Here is a 24992-nt window from a genome sequence, read left to right on the forward strand (position 1 = left end):
TTTTAAAAAAAAAAATAAAAGATGATAAAGTATATCACAAGATAAAGGAATTACGCGTCAATGTGATTACGGAAGCGATATAAGATTATAATTCTAGTTACTTGCATAGTTCCACAGTTTCCCTCCTCCAGATTAAAATTTGCCAGGTAGCCGCAAGGGCGCAGATTTCTCTGTAAATTTGGGGGGGGGTATTCAGATGCAGAAGGGATATATATATGAGGATTTTAAGACAAATTGCATTCAAATTATGCCAAATATTGTATATTCATAAATACAATAGGGGGGGGCAACATCAGCTTTGAGGGGCCCGGGCCTCCCCGGCTTCCCCAGGATCGCCGCCCTTGGGTAGCCGATGTACACCTTTTGCTTCTTGCCAGATAGTTTAGTTTCAGTAAGTTGGCACTGCGTTCTGCAAGGATATTTATTATTATTAATTAAATCACGCAAATGGAACTTAAAGCCAGTTCGCCCGTCCGTTACTCTACACGATAACTCTTGCACGAAAGAGAATTTTTAATTTTTTCAGTAGATAGCTAGGACAGTTACCAGGAGTAATCAGAAAGTAAGGTTACCAAGCCTCCACTGAAACGTGTATATACATTATTTCATACAACCAATACAGCCAACAGGTAGTGCATACATTAGGTTATTTTTGGACATAGTCTCCATATCGGTTGGGGCACTTGTCGCATCGTGGGATGAGTTTGAAGATTCCTTCCTGGTAAAAATCCTGTCCTTGAGTATCCAGCCACTTTATTACGAACTGTTTCACCTCTGGCCTTCTAGGTGCTCCTTCAGGTGCGGGAACAGGTGAAAGTCTCCTGGAGCGAGATCCAGGCTGTAGGGAGAGTGGTCGATGATGTCCTAGCGATGACGTGTGGGTCGGCCACTGCGCTCCTCGTCGGTGAGGTGTTCTCTACCAGCCGCATACTTTCGACACCATTCTGCGACATGCTGACGAAACATTACAGTCTCCCCGTAAACCTCTACCAGCTGCCGGTGAATTTCAGCCGCGGTTACACGTTTCGCCCCACAGAAATCGAACAACTGAGTGGACTTCTTCACGAGACCAGTTTTCCAAACGAGTCGCCATTTGTGTTCACATACAACTAGCGCTGTAGGTAGCGGCTGGTTGAAACTATGAACAGTTGCCAATTCAATGTATTAAAATTACCGCGCACACCTCATTCCTCTACAAGAGACAAAACTCCAGAAATATCGGCCTTATAACCTTAGTTTTTGACCGAATTAGTCCCAGAAGCGACAGGAACTGTTATCTGTCCTATGAGCGACCGATTCATTTACATTGAGATGATGGAAGATGATATGATTCCATCTTGTAAAATATGTTTGCCTCTGGCGTTATTAACGCCCAAACAACCTTGGTATGAAATATGTACGTACCAGTGATACTGTTTGCCAAATATATATTTCCTCTACTGTGAGAACAAATAAAACATTTTAATTTTGAGTTAGATTTGACATAAAACATATCAAATAACTCAGCGTTTCCCAACCTTTTTCAACTTGCGGCACACTACGGGTGTAACTTGAATTCTCGCGGCACACTCATAGATATTATTATTATTATTATTATTATTATTATTATTTGCAAATATAAAATACCATGGTAATTTTTTTTCTGAGATTACTGATCTCCTCCTCACAGAGATGAAAGCTCGATTACTGGTTTTTCCCTATGCTAATTCATTGTGCTTATTTTTATTCTAATTTTAAAATAGAAAACAATTGCAATGAAATATAGAACTCAGATTTTTAAAAATACGCTTTCTTTTTCGAAAACTGTATCCAACGTTTCATTAAGAAGGAAGATCACTAAATAACGAACGAACAAACAAATGTCTTGTATTTTTAGCTTTGCTGATTTAACCAAAACCGGTTCATATTATTGCAATCAATAACTTGCGATGCGTCGAAGTCAAAACTAGGGATGGCCAGAACCGGTTCCTGGTGGAACCGGTTTTCGGGTCTGAACGGATCCGGTTCTAGAAGATCCGGTTCCGGAACCGGTTTTTCGGATCCAGGTCTGGAACCGGTTCTTCGGATCCAGGTCTAGAACCGGTTCTTCGGATCCAGGTCTGGAACCGGTTCTTCGGAACCAGGTCTGGAACCGGTTCTTTGGATCCAGGTCTGGAACCTGTTCTGAAAACAGAACCGGTTCCTCGTGGAACCGGTTCAGCTGGAACCGAAACTTTGTGACTATCCCTACGCTAAACCCGAGCTGCTGGCAAGCTGTGAACAGTATGCTAGATGAAATGGTGGAAGCGACAGGCAGGCGCCCAGGCGGCGGCAGCTTGTCTCATTTGGCTAAATAAACTGGGTAACTGGCAAACTCATTGGTTAAACAGGCAAACTGGCCAACTCATGTGGCTAAACACCCACTGGTGGACCAATTTTTTTTTCGGGGCACAAGCGGGTCTGGGCGGGAAGGCACAAGCGCATGGTCCTCTTTGCATTATTTTTGAAGGTGAACTTTATCCCTCCTTTACGGGTCTTTGGGGGCTTTCGGATCCAGGTCTGGAACCGGTTCCTAAGATCCGGTTCTGGAACCGGGTTTTCAGATCCAGATCTGGAACCGGTTCTTAAGATCCGGTTCTGGAACCGGGTTTTCGGATCCAGGTCTGTAACCGGTTCCTAAGATCCGGTTCTGGAACCGGGTTTTCGGATCCAGGTCCGGAACCGGTTCCAGAACCGGTTCTGAAAACCGGATCTCCGAGAACCGGTTCCTCGTGGAACCGGTTCCGCCGGAACCGGAACTTTGTGGCCATCCCTAGTCAAAACACAGCTATTGAACAAAGTGTTGTTCTGTCATTCACGTGCGAAATAGTGTTCTACGAACGTTCACTTGACGCGTACCGTACAAGTGCTTCCATTTCTCGGTGTTAGTATGACTCTCAATTGAAGCGTAACATAGCAGCTAAACGTGGAAATGTGTACGAGCCGAAATACTGTCTGCTACACAGTAATAAATGTAGAATAATATGTTACAATTACAGTAATTTTTTTCCATGGTAGAAATTAATAGTAATATGAAATACAAAAATGTGCATTTTCCCCCTATGTCTTGCAATTTGGTTGCTATAGAATTAATAATTTTGTTTCGATTTCCTCGCGGCACACCAGCGGTCCATTCGCGGCACACCGGTTGGGAAACGCTGAAATAACTTAACGAGACAACAGGGATATTTCCATGAAAAGTATATGCCTATGTAATTATTGAAAATCCAGATGTAATATCTTCTTTCTTCAAAAGCTCTGTTTTCTGTACTTAAGTGATTCAAATCTAATTACTCACTAGTAATATATTTTATTTTGAAAAACTTAAACGTGTAACAGTTTCGCCAACTATCTACTTTTTAGACTTCCTAGGACTATGAATAAAATGAAAAAAATGTCAATGATAAAAGATAGCTTTTGAGATCCCTTACATCTGATTGGCTATTCTCAACCAATCCCACCAATTACAATGCAGTTCACTCGAAACAATCCAAAAGGTAAACAAACTCTTTAAACTACCTTCCCCCCTACGTAATATAGCAAACTACGTATATTAAATACCAGATATACCAGACGTGATACAGCAACCATGGTGATGCCCCTCCCTAGAAAATTTTCTTCGGGCACCCCTACCTCTTTCTGATTTCTTTCTTATACCATAAACATATTCAATCTAAACTTATGCTCCGTATCATTGTAACATGAAATTTTTAATTATATTAGAATCATAAACAAAAGCGGAGCTATTCTAAATATTGAGTTAGTTTTCCCCTTGATAGAGTCTATGTATTCATAGAAATTAATTCAAAAATATAATATTAGGAAAAACGTATAAAAGATGGTTAATGTAATGAGAGCATTTTCACGTATTAAATTCAGGTAGAGCAAAATTTTTCATAGTGCATTTTGTTAGGTTCTAAATCACATTAGCATAAAACAAGTTAAAGAAGAGAGAACCATATCTTCTTCCATTATCTTAGTATGAACGAATCGGTGACTCATAGAGCAGTTAACAGATCGAATCGGTCGCTCATAGGATAGTTAACAGTTCCTGTCGCTAATAGGACTGTCGCAAGTGGGAAGACACCTTTTTGACCCTACCTCGTATCTTGGCTCGGTTCGTTAATGGAGTCAATCCGTTAACTGCTTAACGGGTAACGGTGACTTGAACCGTAACTATCCATATCCTTTTCTTCTATTGAAACAAAAGTAGTGGAAGTTATGGATTACGCCGTTAGATGGCAGCGAAAACATCCTCCAGCAGTTGACATCTACCGGACGAAATTGAAACTTCCAGGAGTGATCCTTTATACTAACTACTGAGTTATTATTATTATTATTATTATTATTATTATTATTATTATTATTATTATTATTATTATTATTATTATTATTATTATTATTATTATTATTAATTTTACTTTTCTTCATTGAGCCTAATTTGATATTGGAAGAGTTTTAGGTTTTGATCTAGAAATGTGACCTGAAGTCTCTTTGCATGCTTCGTAATCTGTTACATGAGTCACCCAATTCTCGCATTACATGAGGTCGTTCGCCTCGTAAACACAATGTGTGTAAATACAGGACTAGTATTCAGTGTTGCTATTTATATATTTTACGTTGTGTGACTTGTTTTATAGCTAAATAATAATCATGACATACAACCTTAATAATAATAATAATAATAATAATAATAATAATAATAATAATAATAATAATAATAATAATAATAATAATAGAACAATGCACTGTTTATTTTCTGCACGAGAAATGTATGTTGGTGGTAGTAAATGAACTTATTTGTAGGTTGCGTAATTTATACGTCATTAATATATAGGCATAAGAATTTTTACATATTTCTGTCCATAAATTTGGAAATTTTATATAGTTTGTTGTACTGTCTTACAAGTTTATCAAATTCTTCGCTCACATACGGCTACTAAAAATGCAAGTAGATTACAGAAGTTTGTTAATGCCTATAAGGTTAGAGTACGCACTTTTGGCATAGGTAACTCGGGGTAGAGCCTGCCTTACTAGAAATAATACAAAATTTACCATTTTTCTTTTGCTTGTTTATTCATCAGTGAAAAGAGATAATGAAATGCAAGTCACCACAATCATAGATAATGCTATTCTACAACATAAAATATGAACCTGAAGAATGTTTAGTGTTGGAATCCATAGAAATTACAGTGTTGCCAGAAAAACAGTTTCCCTAAAATCTAAGTTAAGGCAGCGAGTAGAGGAACAAACTCAACTGCATTTAGTTACGTATCATATTGTTTTGGTTTCGGGTGAACTACTTTTTAAATAATAGTTGTATTTAGTTTGTAATAAACAAAATAGTTTTAACATACATATAAAACTAATAATAATATTAATTAAAAAGTAGTTCACAAGAAACCAAAACAACATGATACGTAATCAAATGCAGTTGAGTTCATTCCTCTACTCGCTGCCTTAACTTAGATTTTAGGGAAACTGTTTTTCTGGCAACACTGTAATTTCTATGGATTGCAACACTGAACATTCTTCAGGTTCATATTTTCTGTTGCAGAATAGAATTATCTATGATTGTGGTGACTTGCATTTCATTATCTCCTTTCACTAATGAATAATCAAGCGAAAGAAAATGGTAAATTTCGTATTATTTTTAGTAAGGCAGGCTCTTAAGCTGTAGCTCCACGTCTCATGTAGCCTTAGAGCTGAAAGCGGCGCTAAACAGAAATCCAGTTAAAAAGTAGCTTGTTTTCTAGAATAGAAGTAAATCTTTCGACAGACTATGAAGCTCTTTCGTGTTTCTTTAATGAAATAAAAGGTAAGCAGCATAAACCTATAGGGGAAAATGTCAAATTATTAAAAAGTAGCATCAGAAAGTACTCAGTGATTTATCCAGAATTTTGAACTTAGAGGTGTGTTCAAAAAATCTGGGGGGTGCAATCTTGCATTAAGGTCGTATACTACTATCGTCTCGTCTTTTTAATTATTATTATTATTATTATTTTTACAAACTTTAAAATTCATTGATGCAATAAAAGATTCCATTGGATTTCCTTTCTGAGCCAGAGCCAATTAGCGTCGACTTTCTCATTCTTGTGTGACATCGAAATGAAATCGTTGGCAATCGATTGATCACGCGTTGTTGTGACGATCACAGCCGTGTAAAGATTGATTTCCATTCAATCTTGCGTTGAGTGCTTTGTTTGAAAATTTATCTTGCCAAAAGTAAGTTGTTTTATTCTACTGGCACTTAAAAACAAGAATTCAAAATTTTTTAAAAACCAAAATAGCAAGATTTTTTAATGGTGTCTTCCCGTTTTACCTAAAGGGCCTCCGACACTTTGTAGAAAATATTTTAAATGATCTTATCTTTAGATCTAACGAGAATTCCCGCTCTGCCTATTCTTTCGAGACTAGGAATTCTATCCAGGGAGGAATTTCTTCAAGATAATTTTTTGTAATTGTAACAGATTCTGTAAGAAGAAGAATATTTAGTATCGAGTCATTTCACAACAAAATTTTATTCAGCTTTCCAGTAGTTCACCTCCAACATACCAAGGCTTGCAGTCAGGGGCGGCTTTAGTATTTTAATTTTGGATAGCCCCGTTCCCTTGCGTATGGATATATATGTACATTTGATTGATTTATGACAATAGGAAATTACTTTTACAGTAGTGGTTGATGGTGTTTATTAAATAATTATTTACCATTAATATAAAAAGTGGAAAATATATGTACTTTTTTATTGTTTTTAGTGCTTATTTATTTTTTAGAATTTTTGGGTAGGCCCGTGCCTATCCGGCCTACCCGGCCTACCCACTAAAACCGCCACTGATCGCAGTACGTAAAAGGTGCCACAGTTCACATCTTCAAGACATGTTTGGTAAGCAAACAATGCAAAATGATGCGTAAGATGACCTTATCCTCGATTATCCGATCTTTTGTTTTGATTGAAACTACAAAAAACATACAAGTATTTCAATATTGATATTCCTGCTATTTACATTGACAATATAATTATGAAAAAAGAAGTATATATGATACTATTGCATATAGAATTATGTATACAGGGATGCGTACGAGACTAGTCGAGACAGGATTTTCTTGACAAAATTTGAGTCGAGACACGGTTCTTCCAATAGAGAAATATACATTTTTCGAGTCGAGACATCACTTTTACAGCACATTTTCGAGACGAGACAGCCACAAATCTTGTCTCGTGCGCATCCCTATATGTATATAAGACAAATCAGCTGATAAGGTGATGCCGAAAGAGTTATGATGTAGAACACTAACATTCTTTCTTAAGTCACCTTATGCATCCTCTTGCATTGTTTATTTAATATATGGCCAAACATGTCTTGAGGATGTGAACTGTGGCACCTTTTACGTGCTGCGACTCTTAGCATGTTAGAGATGAACTACGGAAAAGGTGAATAAAATCTTCATATAAAATAATTTGATGTTATACCGAATTAAGTTTATTTTGTGTTAGTTTCAATTACAATGTCAAACGGCTTTCTTGCAACTGAGTCAATTAATTTTCCATTTGCTCGCAGCTATTTAAAAAAATCATTCATTTTTACCGAAATTGATACGAATAACACTGCTGATAAGGAACTGTATCCTCGTCATTTTTCCGAGAACAACAAGAATAACATCTAAAATTTATGATGAAACTTGAAGAAATAGTTATTCTTCTTACAGGCTCTGTTAGAATTACCAAACAGCTTATTACGAATGCAGGACAAAATTCAAGAGGACAAACCCAAAGGAAAATTGAGACAAAACGGATTAGATTCAAGCGACAGAATCATAGGCGCAGATTAATAAAAGAAAGATTATTTTTTTCCTTCAACTGGTATGCATCTAAAATGTTATCTAAAATTCTTCACTTTACGGAAATAACATTTTTTTTAAATACTGAAAACCGAATAAAAGACGTAAGACTATATACCGGTATATATTTCACATTTTGATGTTCGCTAAAAAAAAATCTTGATCAATATTTCAGAATTAAAATAAATATTTATACATTACTCAAAATAAGACTGCTATATACTACCATACAAGAACTACTTTTTAAAAATCAAATAGCATCACAATTACTTTTCGTAATTAAAATGAATGGTCCTACTATAATATGCTAAATGTATTAAAGGTATAATAAATAGGAATAGTGTGGCGATGAGGCAGTGGCATTGAGGACTGTTTGCAAGTGGTATGAACGATTCAAAAGTAATGAGGAGTTTGTTTGAAAACGAAAACTAGCAACGCACGGGACGTCCTCCGACGTCAAAAATAGATGAAAACTTACAAAGAGTTTCAGAAATAATTCATTCGAACAGGCGAATGACTATACGAAAGCTTTCTGAAGAACTAAACATCCCGTACGGGCCTCTGAAAAAACATTTTAACCGCCGATTAAATGGGCAAATGATTTCCGCCTTCATCACGAAAATGGACTGTGCCACATATTGCTTTTGATCCGCGAGTTTTGGGTCGAGAAATATCCCTATCTGTTCGCATCCGCCTTACTCACAAGTCTTAGCACCATGCGACTTCTGACTCTTCCCCAAAATTAAAATCGTGCTTAAAAGAAAATGTTTTGACACCATTCATGACATTGAGAGAGCAACGACACAGCAGCTGAACGCTCTTTCTAAAGAAGTTTCCCAGAAATGTTTCCAGTTATTGATTCAACGTTGGGATAAGTTCATTGCTAGCCAAGGACAGTACTTTGAAGGAGATTATATTAAATTCTATGTTACTTTTGTTTCCAATAGAATTATTCACCATATTTTTCGATCACATCTCGTAGTAGTGGTGGTATTAGTATTTTGTTGTGGGAACAGTGTAAATAAATAAACAGGGATCTGGGAGTTCTCTTGTGTATCTTTCTGAGAATTATGTATTAATAGCGTTCTCACAATCTGAAAAATAAAAACTTTATTTGTACACCTTCTACTCACGCTTGTTATTCCAACCTGTTGATGCATTTTGCATTAGTATGACAAAGATAGTCGTTGGACAATATTTATAGACAAATAAATAAATAATTCTTAGTTCTGTGAAAGTAAATAAAAGAATAACTGAATGTCTATTTCCTATGTGGTTATACAACCTGCATGACGTGTTTGTAATTCTAGTTGCAGTCATCGTGGGGCCAATAGATCGCAAAGCATTGCTTTCCACGCTATATACCTCATTACAAATATATCACAGCGATCAATAAGCTCATACAATAGTATTTGTCAACCTATCACATCTAGATTGACATAAATTTTATACAATAAGATCAAAATTGGTTACTAAAGAAAGATGTCCTTTTCTATACATTCGAATTGGAGAACTAAAGAGTCTTTTTTTTTTTTTTTTTTTTTTTTTTTAATAATTCTGCGATAAGCCACGCAAATTATCAAGAGTTAATTTAATGATTTGCGTTGACACAATAACAGCCTTCCCTATCTGTGGATATGTAAACAAAATTAACATTTATAGCTTTTGATCTGTTGCTACGCTATCGACCGTCCTTGGCTTTCATAGTCTTTATTTTTTGTTCGTCACGTTCCAGTACACGCGTGCTTTCATGTTCATTGATAATATACAGAACATGTTTTCCTCTTTCATTAATCAATTCCATTTCTTTTTTTCTTTTCGTGTGTTCTTAAAAAAAAATGTTTTCTCATAGTGAACATTATTATAAATCATCCACTCTTTTGTTTCCACGAAATAACTTTAATTCTTCCCCTTCGCCATAGATTTTTGCAGGATATCCATTTCGTCCCGGGTTCACTCGACCGTACAGTATAAAAATCACGGCTGACCACCTCACTTGCGTTCAGACGGGCAGAAACTTTTGGTGATGGCGCTTATATATAGTCCACCCTGTGTGTATATATATATATATATATATATATATATATATACAGGGTGGACAACTTTGCATGAAGCAACTATAAGAAGGGGGACATAGTTTTACGTAATAAGCAACATCACCCAGTGAACAGTGTTGTCATCCCAGTATAAAGTTATTTATTTATTTATTTTATTTATTTATTTATTTTTTTTTGAAATGACACTACGTCAAATTATTACATATTTCAAATCAACATATTAAACGAAACCTGAAAATACCACATTTATTATTCAGTGTTGCAAATTAAGGATATTATAGTATCACAAACATCCAAAATTTGGAAGCTTCTATCACACACACAGCACAACGGAGATGGACAAAACAATGTATATCGGAAGTACCTCAACGTTGGATACTATGGTCGTGGTATGACCTGTTTTGATTGAATAGAAACGAAGTTACAGGCGCTTGAAATTTTGTATTTTTCTAAAAGCCTTTACTTTGAAAAAAAAATGCTTAGATAAGAATCATATCTAGTTCTTGTGTGGTTTGCAATTGGCAAACAAATCATTTTGCCGTTTACAGCACTTTGATATCTCAGATCGTTCCCGAGATACGATACACATTGATAAAATTAGCAACACTGCTGAAAATGGCGTATTTCTGGACAATACTTCTCTTTTGTAGTATTCTAGGAATAACATTTAGTAGGTGTAATTACAACTAGTCCTCGCAATTACATGTTTTAAGCAGTGTTTCAAATGTGTCGATGGCCAGTGTCCAATTCAAAGCTGCCCCCATTCACTTTATATTGTGGGTCCAGGTAAAGGGCAATGTTGCATTTTCATCTAACATTGGACGCATTAAGAGTGTACAGCCCAAACGGCTTCTCAGGGGAAAAAAAGTCACTTCAGATTGAAAACATTATATTTGGAGATGGTTTCTCCTCTTTCATTTTATTGTAACTCTGATAATAACAGAGTTGCCCTATGTCAGGGGACATTTGAGACACTATATATATATATATATATATATATATATATATATATATATATATATATATATATATATATATATATATATATATATATATATATATATATATATATATAATATAATATAATATTGGGTGTTTTAAAAATACCGCCCATGGACCACAGAGCACTATTCTACAGGCCAAAATAAAGGGAAAATGTTATATAATGGTATTGCCTCCGGGAGATTAACAAGCTTTAAACACGCTTCTTTCAGAAGTAGGGATGCGCACGAGACAAGTCAAGATAGGATTTTCCTGACAAAATTCGAGTCGAGACACGGCTCTTCCAATGGAGAAATATACATTTTTCGAGTCGAGACATCACTTTTACAGCACATTTTCGAGTCGAGACAGCCACAAATCTTGTCTCATGTGCATCTCTATTCAGAAGTTTTCTTCTACAATTAAGTTAGAATTGAATGCAAACTGTATTGCAGAATTTGTAGCTTAAAATTCGTTGAAAGATCGAATTAGTTAGAAATTCAGTTACCCATCACTTCGCCGGAGAGAGTTAATTGCAACGAGCTTTCACCTGGTGAGGTGAAAGTTGAATTTATGTTGGTGTTCAACCCCCCAAGTTTGTAAACCTCCTCGAACTTCTTAGGTCTGATTGGTTTAGTGACTAGCACGCATACCTCCAGTGATTGAGGTTCCAGATTCCATTCTTTGTGGGAAAACATCGAATGCTTTACAGTGGTTCAGATTCAACTTTGAAGTCCCGTCCTATAACCTAGTGACTATGAACGTAAATATCAATCGATCAATCGTCTTATATAGCCTCGCTGCTGATAAAGGACGTAAATATCAATCAGTCGTTCCATATAGCCTCGGTGCTGACAAAGGACGTAAATATCAATCAATCGTTCCGTATAGCCTAGGTGCTCACAAAGGGTGTAAATACCAATCACGTATCTTATATAGCTTTGGTCCTTACAAAGAATGTAAATATCAATCAATCATCTTATATAGCATCGTTGATGACAAAGGATATAAATAGCAATCAATCGCCCTATATAGCCTCAATGCTGACAGAAGACGTAAATGCCAATCAATCAATCGTCCTATATAGCCTTGGTGCCGATAGACGACGAAATACCAATCTGTCGTTCTATATAGCATCGGTTCTAACAAAGGAAGTAAATACCAATCAGTCGTCCTATATAGCATCGGTAATGACGACGTAAATACTAATCAATCGTCCTATATAGAATCGATGCTGACAAAGTACGTAAATACCAATCAAGTAATCGTCCTCTATAGCATTGGTGTTGACAGAGGACGTAAATATCAGTCAATCGTTTTATATAGCATCGTTGCTGACAAAAGACGTAAATACCAATCGTCCTACATAGCATCGGTGCTGACAAACAAGAAATCGTCCTACATAACATCGGTGCTGACAAAAGACGTAAATACCAATCAAACAATCATCCTACATAGCATCGGTGCTGACAAAAGACGTAAATACCAACCTAGCAATCGTCCTACATAGCATCGTTGCTGGCAAAGTATGCAATGCAAGTATTAATCAATCTCGAGCGCTTTTTTGATATCTGAGTCTGTTGGGATTTTTGTAGTTGAGGCAACCAACATAAACATTTTCGCTTAATTCTACTGCAGAGATTTTTTTTCTTTACTTCTGAATGAAATCAGTTTTTAGGTAATGGCGTTCTGATCTGAAGTGTTTATTTTGGAACAGAAATTGAAAGTGATTACTTGTCTAGACTACCTTAATTTTAGTACTGATTTTTTTTCCTAAAAGAAAAGTTATACATATTTCATTTGTTGCATGTTATCTGAAAATTATATGGGCCACTTTTTCTTTCTTTTTCTTCACTTTCTTTCTTTCTTTCTTTCTTTACTTTTCTTTTTTACTCCTGTATGGTAAGATTTCGTGCACGAAATCTGATTTTATGATTTGTGAGGTAGATTGAATGGAGGAAGTGGGGCGGAGGTATCTAAAGTCCAATAGCCTTTTATAGTTTTTTTTTTTTTTTTTTTTTTCATTTCGTGGAAATCCAGAACTTGTAAGAGTGTATCATTAAAAGTGAAACTCTTAAAGAAAAGACATTTAGGTTACTAAAAAAAAAAAGTAAAAAATTATACTTCTGTAAAACATCTTCAATATTGTAGCCTATTATGTATTCTTGTCATCCACTGATAGTGTGTGAGAGAGAAAAATTAATCTCGATTTCAAATTAGCGCACTGTGCATATATATAACTTTCTTGTAAGAATGCTTATCAGTTCTGACCCATTTTATTTTTCATATTTTCCTGAATATTGCAAAATTAGAGGATAAATCTAAATTTTCTCTGCATAATTAAATGTTTTAAGAGAAAATGCAAGTGGGTGCGGTGGCTCAATAGAACACTCACTTTTGGTGTTGGTGGCAACGTGGAAGAGTGGTGCTACACAGCGATTAAGCAGTTAAGGAAAGCTGATGTCTGACAGGTAGTTACAGGTTCTGTGTAGTTGTAGTACAGAATCACTAGTGTTCTTGCACACTCTTTCTAGGCAACCAATTCCACTAACCACAATGTTACCGATAGTTCAGTATTAAATCGTTCGTCAAATATTCCAAATACAATTATTTTCGTTATGTGGAAGTTATACGTTATATGTAGATAATTTTGTCATTTTATTAGAGATTCAAATTCATGATTATTTAAACGTTTTAAGTTTTTTGCCAGAGTTGTCTCTCTGTTGTTCGCAACAGAGCCTCCGAAGCACCACTTCCAATTGTCAGACGCTAGTATTCCTTAACCACATAGTAGGTAACGTTTACTTCCCGGTTTCACCATATATCTTTCTAAATTTTGTGCTGGCTATGGTAGTTTTCTCTTATATTCATTACTATGTTTTCCTTGTTCTGTTGTAGGTGTGAGAAAAGCTGGTTGAGGAGTTGAGCGTCACAAGAGAAGGCCGAGTCAAAGGGGGAAAGATGGTGGGAAGTGATACCTCCCTTGGAGCAACAACACGAAACATTCGAGAAGTTAAATCAGACAGTATTTTGCCGCCTCATGGAATAGAATATAAACAAGTAGTAATTATAGGTAAATACAAGTCTTAACTTTATCACTGTTTGTAATAATTATTAACCTCCACTGGGCTATCTGCCCGAGCGTAACTCTTGGTTTCTCCACTAATTGCATGAAGCACTGTAGCTTGGGAATACATAAAGTGACACATCATTTACATAATTTTCTATAGGTAAATTACCTTACTCTCTTTTTATAATTTTTTTTTACGAACAATTTATTTATGAACGAGAAATATAAGAAAATTCTAAGGAAATGCTGTACATTCGAAATCAGTAATTTCCGCTGTAGAGCAGTGGTTTCCAGTTACAGAGGTTGATTCATTTATATTGAGACGAATTTGAATGTGCCACTTACCTATCGTGTTTTCACCATCGGTTATGTTCGATCTACAGGCCACTTCTACTGACAATTCCCCGGCACTAGTCTTTCCATTAGAGGAGAATGCGTTGAAGCTGGACGATGGATGTTGCATCCTACTCCTCTTTACAGACATTCCACAGGCCGGCGACGTTGCGGACTCGACGATGGGATAGGATTCTCTAGAGCACAATAGTCGAATGGGCTGGCATCTGGATTCTTGACAGGGAATTGTCGAAATTACATTTTCCTGTTCTATATTGCGATAGAATTCCAGCGATGTTTTCGCCGTGTGACTCGATATCTTGTCTTGGTTCAGTTCAATTCTACCACGTCTTGTCTGTACAGTGCTAGGATTTCGTGCTAGTACATTTCAGCCAGGACATTATTCCGGTAGTACGCAGCATTGATATCGACATTTCGCCCAAGCTTTTAGAGATGGTTTGCTCCTGTACGAGAAACCGAGTACAATTATGAACCGTTCTGGGAAACGGTTCTAACTGTTTACGGCGGTGTGGTGGGCCCAGGACTCTATGGCACATATTTCCGTACACTACGATTCACAGTGGGACAACCTACGCGAAAATTACGCACTTGACACAGTTATATGACGGGCGACGCCATAAACTTAGCGTCAGAAAAAGCCACAATGAACACTTTTAGAATTTGTTCAGTTTTGACGACATCAAACTATGATCGATCCTACTGTTCTACTACGCGACTAACTAGAGCTGCCAATGTCAGAGAACAAAGTTGTCGATTTTCGTCTTTAAAATTATCGTATATTGTAAAAAAAAAAAATAATAAATGAATAAATAAAATAAAATAAAATAAATAAATAAAAAAAATATTTAAAAAATCATATATTCGTTACGCACGTTATAATTGTAGAAACAGGTATAATACTACTAACAATAGCAGTAATATTTATAATAAAGTTATCTAGTAATCTTTAGTTTCGAACTCCAAATCTGCGTCACAGTCCTTACATTTTTTTAAAAAAATCCTTATTATTGACAAAACTCTGAACAACAATATTTCCATCCTCCCGTAATGTATTATATGATAATTGTAGAAACAAATATAATACTACTAATAATAGCAATAATATATAATAAACTTCTCTAGTAATCTTCAGTTTCGAACTTCAAATCCGCATCACTATCCTTACATTTTTTAAAATCCTTATTATTGACAACACTCTGAACAACAACATTATTGCCATCACCCTCGTAAACGTAATTGAATTTAAAGCATGAATGCAGGGTTGGCATTTGCCAGTTCTCAAATAGTTATTGATTAGGGTGAATGATTGTTAAATACTTAAATATGTGTGTGTGTGTGTTTTATAATTATTATTTAATGCACATCTACGATTTATTTTCTCATTCAAAAACTGAAAAAAAAAGTGTGCGTTCTAAAATTATCGTATATTTCCCTGTTATTGCAAGAGCATTCTCGTATATAACATTAAGGCTTATATTATCTTATATCATGATTAATTATTGTATGGTTGGCAAGCCTGTAACTCACGAGATACTGTTGCTTGCCTTGTGGCAGTCTCATGGTGATAAGTTGCGCATGCGCGATACAGTTGCGCATTGACTTTCGCTTAATATAAATGAAACAACCTCTATACTTCAGAGTCACGGACCCTATTTTATTTTTAGGAAAGATATGAACCCAAAACCTTTAAGTTTGGTATCTGTGTAATGATCAGAGATGTCATTTGGGGAGGGCATTGGAGGCAATTACCCCCCCCCCTGAGTTCAAGTAATACCTATTTTTTAAGTGAATTGTATACAGAAAGAAAAAAAAACTTTTAGGTTGGGGAAGAACTTTGCCCCTCCAAACAATCTGAAATGGCGCTGCTGGTGGTAATAGTAATTAAGAGGTAGATAGTAATATGAACAACAATTAACTTAAATCTTTTATTTGTGTTATATGACATACATGAGGTCCTTGACATTACTTACATACGTTTATAAATTATGAGATGTAAATAATGCCATGGACCCGTAGGAATATACGGGACCACCCATTGGGAAACTGCATAATAGCATTGGAAGAAACTACTTCATTGATGGGTTTTCCATTGGCTCATATGACTTTCATTATCTACTGTCCAAAGCAGAAAATTCCGTAACGGAAAGAATTAGTGTGTGACGATTGAAAGTCAAATAACTTGTCTACTACTACGCTGTGTAATTCTTTAAATGGATAAGTCAGTTTCATCATTTCCGGTGACAACAGAACTGCAAACGTCCAAAAAGTGCATTTCCGGTACAAATTAGTATGACTGCTATGTAAACAAAACATACGCCAGTGTATGATACATATTTATTTACAGGTAGTGCTTTTATTTTATTTTATTACCTTTGTACATTTCTCTTTCTCATTATAAGTGGCTCAACATCCTGTATAGGACATTTCTTTGGAGCCCACCGAAGGGAAACGATTCCCGAAGTACTGGCGAAAATATGTCTGATTGACTCATCCATTGTGTAGAGTAATATCATAGAACACAATGAATTGTTTAGTATTGTTTAGTATAATAGAACACAAGATATTGTTTTGTGTTTTCTGTTATTTCGCATCAAGCAAATACTTTTTAGGATCACGCAACTGGGACTTTAATATTACAAGGTAACCAAAGAAAGTTCTTGCTATTCTAGAGCAGTGATAAACTAAGAGCAACACAGTGCACGGTACGGTACCTTTAGGTTTCGAAGTAATCTTCACCAGCATCCAACACGTTTTGCCAACGTTCCTACAGCTGCACGATACCCTGGTGATAAAACTCGACGATCGTGGATGCAAAGAAGTCCGTTAGTGCGCTTCGCAGGTCTTCCTGATTTGTGAAGGATCTCCTACTACGGAGTTGTCTCGAGAGAATGAAAAGGTGGTAACCTGTTGGCGCAAGGTCCCGTGAATGTGGTGCATAGCCCAATGTCTCCTAGCCAAGTTGCTGAAGGGTCTTCCGGGTCCTCTTTGCCATACAAGAATACCCTTTAAAATATGTGATAATGAACATATATAAAGGTATAACCTTGTTTAAATATATATATATATATAATATAACTAAGGGTAAATGTATTTGTAAGAAACAACACTGTAACTGGGTCTAGAGCCTGTTGTGTTGAATAAATAAATGTGGCTTGTATCGTCATGCATGTACTACATGTTGATCCGAATCGTTATGGGAACATTTTCCAGTAATTCGGGCAGTATATCCTGTAGAAAGATCACATACTGTGCTCCATTAAGTCTTTCTGGTAGCATGTAGGCCGATCAGTTGATCATGCACCTTACATTGAGTCCAAATTGGTGTTGATGAATGACAACCGAACCATGGGCATGCGCATCTGCCCGCATGTGTGTTATGCATATTGATGATACTATCACTTCGAAATGTGGTCTCGTCATTGAACAATACTGATATCTGAAACAGCATGATAGCAGTTGTTTGTTGACTGAATTACTGGCAAAATGCTTCACGTGGTTAGAAATCCTCTTCTGTCAGTCCTTGTACCCTTTGTAGGTGGTATGGGTATAAGGCATTTTCACATAACATGCATTTCACAGCTAAGTTCCCTCGTAATTGAACCTGGCTCTTTGTCCATAGTTTCTAACGCGTTCGTCCATGACAGGTGTTTCCACATGAGCAGGTAGTACGGTCCAGGTTTCACACTCGGGCTGATAAATTGCTGCAAACATTCTGTATGATATTTGTCGTCTGTTACGAAAACTCTCCTGATAGTCACACTACTTCACGCCCATTGCCATCTGCACATCGTACATGAATAGCAGGTCAACCTGTTGGCGGGTTTAATAACGCACCACGTTTTAGTCGAGCACTGCCACTTGTTGTATTCAACACTTGCGGCACACTGACTGACTGCACTCCTGTACTTACAACATCAGCGTGTTGAACACAAGTGCCACCATCTGTGTATGTGAACCGAGCAACTACCTATGAACAACGCCTCCTCTAGACTTTCTAGACCACATCTCTAAGCTTCCTGATGTTCAATATCTACCGCTTCGAACTTACTGTTCCACGCTTTCGGTCCTCGCTGACTGTCAATATTTCCAGTATGCTATATGCTCATAGTACTTTTTTTTTTCTTTCTTTCTTATCTCGGTGTCAGGAATCCTCTTCCGACGTTTGTTAGAGTCTTCATCCCGGCGAAATTAGAATATAGTGGGGTGGGGGGACACTGAACAATTTCATGGTAATTTACCTTATAAGCAAACGGTTCGCAACGAATGGAAGAGACTTTACATGGAATCGAAACCCCAATATGTTGTTCAACACTCGGTGCAAGCACTGTGCGATATCTGGTATAGAATGGATGCTACGTGCGTGGAAATGAACACGTGTGTTCTGTTCAGAGTCACCCACGATTGAGAGGTGAAACTGAACAATGGAGGGGTGACACTGAACATTAAAAAAAAAAAGCACTAAAATATGCAGAAATACTAAACGTATATATTTTAGGGAAGAATAATCTGCATCTATGATCTGCCCAATAAGAAAAAAGGAAGAGATTTACTAAAGTCAAAACAAAATCAATAATATATCTACTGTGTATTAAAACTCCTTGGGGAACGTAGACCCCGTAGAACTAAGCAATGCTGACATGTGCTCACGCACTGGTTCTGCATCGTCCACAGATAAAAAGTACATTGTCACCAGTGCTCACACAGATTATGCGGTACCAACGGCTGCATCTTCAATATTGGATCCAGTTACCTATTGCAGATAACCCAGGACAGAGAAATGAAAGCGCTTGCAGTATTACATCACGTAATTAACGAAACATTTTCTCCTTTCTCGGCGCATGTTACGAACACTGCATTTGAACAAACTTTGTCTGCCACAACACGCTTTGGTTTATTGTTGAAAGAAAGGTCAGTCTCTTCCACATTGTAGATGTGTTCCGGAGAGTTGATCAAGCCAGTGCCTTCTACGGTTTGATGCAGGAGATCAAAATATTCTGTGACAACTTCCTTGTTGAAATCTTTTGCTCTTGTAAGAGATAGCTGTTTCAGGGTTCGTAATAATGATTCAGGGTTTCGTTTGAGAAACAATCGAAGCCAATCTTTTCCCGCCGATCGCGTCTCCCTGTTGAAATGATATTTCAGTGCTTTCTTTTCAACGTAGTCAAATGCGGCTTTTCTTACATTTTGCAGTGTTATAGGGAAAGCTTTTCTTGCCACCTTGAGCAACAAGTTTGCCATTTCGTCTTCCTCTTCTTTCTCAAACACGGGCTGATCTCCTTGTGACCTCCTACTGACAGATTTCAATCGCAAGTGTAACGTGCCCTTGGGTATCTCGTATTTCTCGGCAGCCTGGCAGAGGGACAGTTTTTTTTTTTTTTAATTTCCTCGAAGGCTTGCGCCATTGTTTGCTCATTAATCGTTCGTATTTTGTGCCATTCTTTACTCTCTTGTAGTCTCTGGGCAGCTGTAATAAAACATGAAACCCTGATAAGGCACTGTATACAAATTGTACAGTAAAAACATCATAACAGCAATACAAAGCTGTGTTCAGTGTCACCCCATCAAATCTATTCAGAGTAGCTCTACAGCGCAGGTTGTCATTTAAGTGTTCGTAATTTTTCACAGATGGCAGCACCAGTCAGCATGTAGCAGTCAGGTATGACTAAATCCCCGCCAAACTTCCATGCATCAACAACGTGGTTCTGTGCTGTCTTTCATAGAAATTACACACTATATACACAAGGTCTCAAACTACAGTATGGCTATTTTATTACTTGATCCTTACATTTGTGTTTGTCTCTTTCGCTTTCCTCTCCAAAACAAACGTGAGTTCCTCACGTCGCACGAATATTTAGCTCACCACATAAACGTCTACCAATTCCACCACTTTCTACCAAACTCAAGGTGGCGGTTTTTGGAAACAAATGACAAACGTTAATATGTTCAGAGTCGCCCACCGTTCAGTCCCCCCTCACCCCACTCTACCGCTAATTTTACAGTAATTATGGGATATCTTCAAATAGATAAAAGATAATCGAAATGTGAAACAGGAGCGCCCTAGACAATATTATTTTACATGAGAAACCGTTATCACGACTCACTTATCTGCTTTCGATTTCGAGTCATTTTGAAAATCGGCATTTATTTTCGCGTTTCTAAACAGCTGAAAACGGAAAGCTGCTAGGTGACTTGTGATAACGGTACCTCACGCAAAATAATATTGTCTAGGGCGCTCTTGTTCCACATTTCAATTATCTTTTATCTATTTGAGGATATCACATAATTACTGTAAAATTAGCGGTATTTTAATTTCGCCGGGATGAAGACTGTTAAGTAAGTTACACATTGTATAAAAGATTTAAAAAATTAAAACATTTATTGTCTATTTTCTTAATGACCAAATTCATTTTAAAATTCGTTGTAAATAGAGCTGGAACAAAGTGGTTTGTACCGGTGAGGGGTATAATGGTTTGTTAGGGACGGTAAAATAGTTTAAAAAAATAATAATAATAAACAGACATCAACATTTCAGTTTTCAGCAAAACCGGTTTGACAGAAAACTGAAATCTTTTGTGATAAAAAACCGAAACCGATGCTTATGTTTTCAAAAATTGGTTTCTGTTTTACTAAAACCCGTTTTCTTGTGCTCTCCACCAGTTTGTACAGCGCGGACATTTCTTGGAACCAATTAACCATGTTATGCAAAGTATTTCTTTAAATATAGGAATGTAGTGGGACGTTTAAATGAGTATTATGACGTATACCCGTCTAACGTTTTTACAGTATAGCTATACTCACCTCTAAAGAAAGTGTGTAACTTTATACAGGACGAGTAAGTTCACGCTATATTTTTAAAAACGGTTGAGCATACATCTACAAGAAATTCTAGCATTACGTCATTCTGTAAAATATTATTTTTAGTATTAGTGACTTTTCTATTTAAATAATAACTAACTAGCTCTATGACCTATAGAACCCGGAGGTTCAATGCCGCGTTCACAAAAGCTCTCCACTGACATCTATCCTTAGCTAACTGGATCCAGCTTCTACATTGTATTCCTATTTCTGCGAGATCCATCTTAATATTGTCCTCCCATCTGCGCCTAGGCCTTCCTAATGGTCGTTTTCTGATTGACTTTCCATTTAATACTTTGAAAGTGTTTCTACTTTCTTCCATACTGGCTGCATGACCTGGCCACCTGAGAACCTCCTAGACTTCGGTGGTAAACGGTATAAATTATGCAATTCCTCGTTATGAAGTTTCCGCCATTCCCCATTCCCGTTGGTCTTAGGTTCGAATATTCGTCTTAGAATTTTGTTCTCAAACACTTTCAGTCTGCGTTCTTCCTTCAGAATAAGCGACCACGTTTCGCAGCCGTACAGCACAACAGGCATAATATTTTTTATTCTTGTGTCTAGATTCTAGTCTCAGAAACGAGATGAGGGGGCATGGCGGCTCAGTGGTAGAATGCTTAACTCTCGTGCGTGGGGTCTCTGGTTCGATCCTAGACCAAGTAAATCTATGCCGGACAACATCGTTAAGACTTTGAAACCGTTCCTACTTTCTTCCATCTTGGCTACGTGACCTACCCACCTGAGCCTTCTAGACTTGATGACCCTAACAATGTTGGGCAAATTTTCTATTTAAATAATAGTGATAAAAAAAAGTCTTAATGCTAGAGGCATAGTAATGATGTTTTGTGCAGGTTCCATGTCAACATTTTAACGTGACTGCAAATTATCATGCTAATAATAAGGCAAATACATCATTATTACTTTTTTAAAAAATACCTGTTTTTTTAAAAATATTTCAACACTTGTTAATTACAGGTAATGGTCCATCGGGTATTACTCTATCTTTTATGTTGGCTGGTAATTGGCCATACTATGTCGGTGAAGGCCATCCAGACGAGTTTCTACATGCGAGATTGCAAGCGGAACCTGGTCGATCACTAGTACTACAGGATCTCAGATTTCTTTCCCAGGTAAGGAAGGAATAAAATTTATTTCTTTTTAATGTTTGATATGTCAACATTTTTGAAGAGCATACTGTATGTAACAGTGAGGGCCGCGGTGGCTCAGTGGTAGAGCGTTCACATCTGGTGCATGGGGTCCCTCGTTCGATCTCACCTCGCACCAAGTGAACTTTGTGGTGGACAAACACCGTGTGCGTGGGTTTTCTCGGGTTCTCCCGTTTCCTCTCACTTTATTCATTCTACCATTCCATTCACTTCTCATCATCATTGTCTCTTTTAGCCTACCCGGCATATCCGTGGGACGTAAAACTTAGAGATTTCATTTTTTTTTTTTTGTATGTAACAGTTCTTCAGGATAGTATTATTTGCGAACTGTACAAATGTTTTAAAAAGCGTTATGATTATTTTTTTAGATTAGGAAATGCAGTGTATATTAGTGGATTTAGACAGAAATGAAGCTATTATTATTATTATTATTATTATTATTAAAATTTCACATTTCTAGTTCAGAGGAACTAAAATCATGCTGTTTATTATGCTATGATTTGGTACCTTAAACCTATGTAAAACTTTCGTAAGCAGTATTCACTGATATGAGTTATCTATCATTTCTAACATTTTTTGCATGCATACTTTGTCAAATAATAATAATAATAATAATAATAATAATAATAATAATAATAATAATAATAATATAAAACCGGAAAGGAAGAAAGAAAAGGAACTAGGAAAACTACGAAGTAAATTAATAAATATAGGGTAGACTGTAAGTCATTTGACCAAAAAAAAAAATGCATTTGAAACAGGCGCGCACTTAGAAACTTTCATTGGGTACTAAGGTACTCACGGAACAATTTTTATGGAGGTAGTTGGAGAGTACTTTATATCATAGGCCCGTAGTCAAACGCCCTTGATAAAAATTGTTGTGGAAGCACCTCAGGATTCTAAAACACGCATTTTTAGATAGGACACATACTAGTTCCTAAATGAAGTCTTGACCCGACCAAGGTAGGTCCCATAGTTTTGGAGCTATGAACCCTTAAAATTTAATTTTTTTATGATTTCGGCAGCCTATAACACGTAAACGATGGGGTTTTCGCCCTCTGTTTATTGGAACTTTTTTGTTTGTTTTACTCTCAGGAATCACTCCTCTGCTTTTGGAGATGAACTGTGACACTTCCGATCCCGTTTAAAACCAAACTCAGCTCCGCAGCTTGGGAGAGGGGAGATACATAAAAATGATCGAAAATGGCCGATATTAGTGTCTGATCCATAGTTTTCGGGATAGATGAGATGAACACTAACCTTTTTCGATTCCGTTTAAATCGATGCTACTAAAAACGAAAACAGCATATTTCACGGGTACCATACACATGATACAAAGATGCGCATTTAAATTATTTATGAGCTCCTCCGTGGCTAAGCGGTTAGCGTACGCGCCTTTGGCGTGGGAGACCCGGGTTCGATTCCCGGTGAGAGCTCATGTGGTTCGGATTCCACGTTAATCAGTAGGTCCACGTCTCATATAGCCTCGCTGCTGAAAGGGACGCTAAACTAAAATCAACTCAACTCAATTAAATTATTTATTTCAACCCAGAGAAGCTGGTAATATATACTAGTAAATAAATAAAATAGAATAAAGTATGCAAATTGTTAGTAGAAGAGACCAGGCCTCGGGGTCTCATACTCCGAGATAAAGGAGTGCTGGTTATTTGAGGTGGAGGATTCAAAGAAAATGTTAAGAAAATGTAGTTAAAATACGAGGAAGCCAGTATTAGAAGAGTACAAATATATATATTCGTAGAACGTTACCACTGAGTTAATCCTAATATTTTCTTTTATTTGTAAATAACATTCTATATCCTTTATCGTCTTTTGAAAACATTTGGGAATATATTCTAATCGTGGTAGTTACCTTTTTAAAGCACTTGATTCATTGTTATTTTCTAGGGATTAGAAGGACGGTCCAACAATCCTGTCTCTTTACTTTTTGACTCGTTGAATCACCCAAGTGCTGACCTCGGACTAGACATGCCTTCTCTTTTAAGATGGAAACACCACCCGGACAGAGAAATAGACCATGTGGTACTCGGAAGAGAGCTTCCAGGAGGCTCGTGGCAAGTAAGTATAGGAGTGTTGTAAGAAAGCATGTGGCACATTTGTTAGAATAGAAACAGTTACTAATTTTTCATATGCAATTCAATATTTGACTTGAAATAATTTCGAAAGATAGAATTGAATTTTTCCTGGCAACGTAATTTTTGTGACTTCTCTGGCTATCAGCCGGTGAAGGTATTGACATCCGACGTTTCGAATGTAGAAATCACATTCATCTTTAGGGATTGTAATAATCTGATCGGACCTTTTCAGGAACAAAAAGGACATTCAGTATAGCAATTTCTCGTAGCCACAACAACAGCCAATCAGGAGCCAGCAGCCCTCAGCCAATCGAAGGCCAGCATTTCACTCAGCCAATCACAAGCCCTCATTCATAGCTGCTCCTTAATAATCAACATATATATACATGCCGGTCTCTTAGTCTGTTCATTACAATCCCTGAAGATGAATTCGATGTCTACATTCGAAACGTCGGATGTCAATACCTTCGCCTGGCTAATACAAGGGCATCATTTAGGGAGGGCAGAGAGGACAATTCCCCTCCCCCCAAGAGTTTGAGGAACACATATACTTTAATTA

General features: G+C 36.9%; 1 protein-coding gene across 4 annotated transcripts in view; it reads left to right on the forward strand.

Moving 5' to 3' along the window:
- The window catches only part of LOC145670168 (oxidative stress-induced growth inhibitor 1-like), a 104318-nt gene that overhangs the window by 65930 nt on the left and 13396 nt on the right, over positions 1 to 24992 (forward strand). For all 4 annotated transcript variants that reach the window (XM_081738550.1, XM_081738546.1, XM_081738541.1 and 1 more), the window contains exons 2-4: positions 13794 to 13968; positions 22150 to 22304; positions 24246 to 24416. In XM_081738550.1, coding sequence (XP_081594676.1) covers positions 13857 to 13968; positions 22150 to 22304; positions 24246 to 24416 — 438 coding nt within the window. In that variant the 5' untranslated portion in view covers positions 13794 to 13856. The remainder of the gene's footprint in view (positions 1 to 13793; positions 13969 to 22149; positions 22305 to 24245; positions 24417 to 24992) is intronic.

The sequence above is a fragment of the Thermobia domestica genome, chromosome 2, assembly GCF_964235325.1.
Source record: "Thermobia domestica chromosome 2, izTheDome1.hap1.1, whole genome shotgun sequence".
In the NCBI taxonomy this organism is placed as follows: Eukaryota; Metazoa; Arthropoda; class Insecta; order Zygentoma; family Lepismatidae; genus Thermobia; species Thermobia domestica.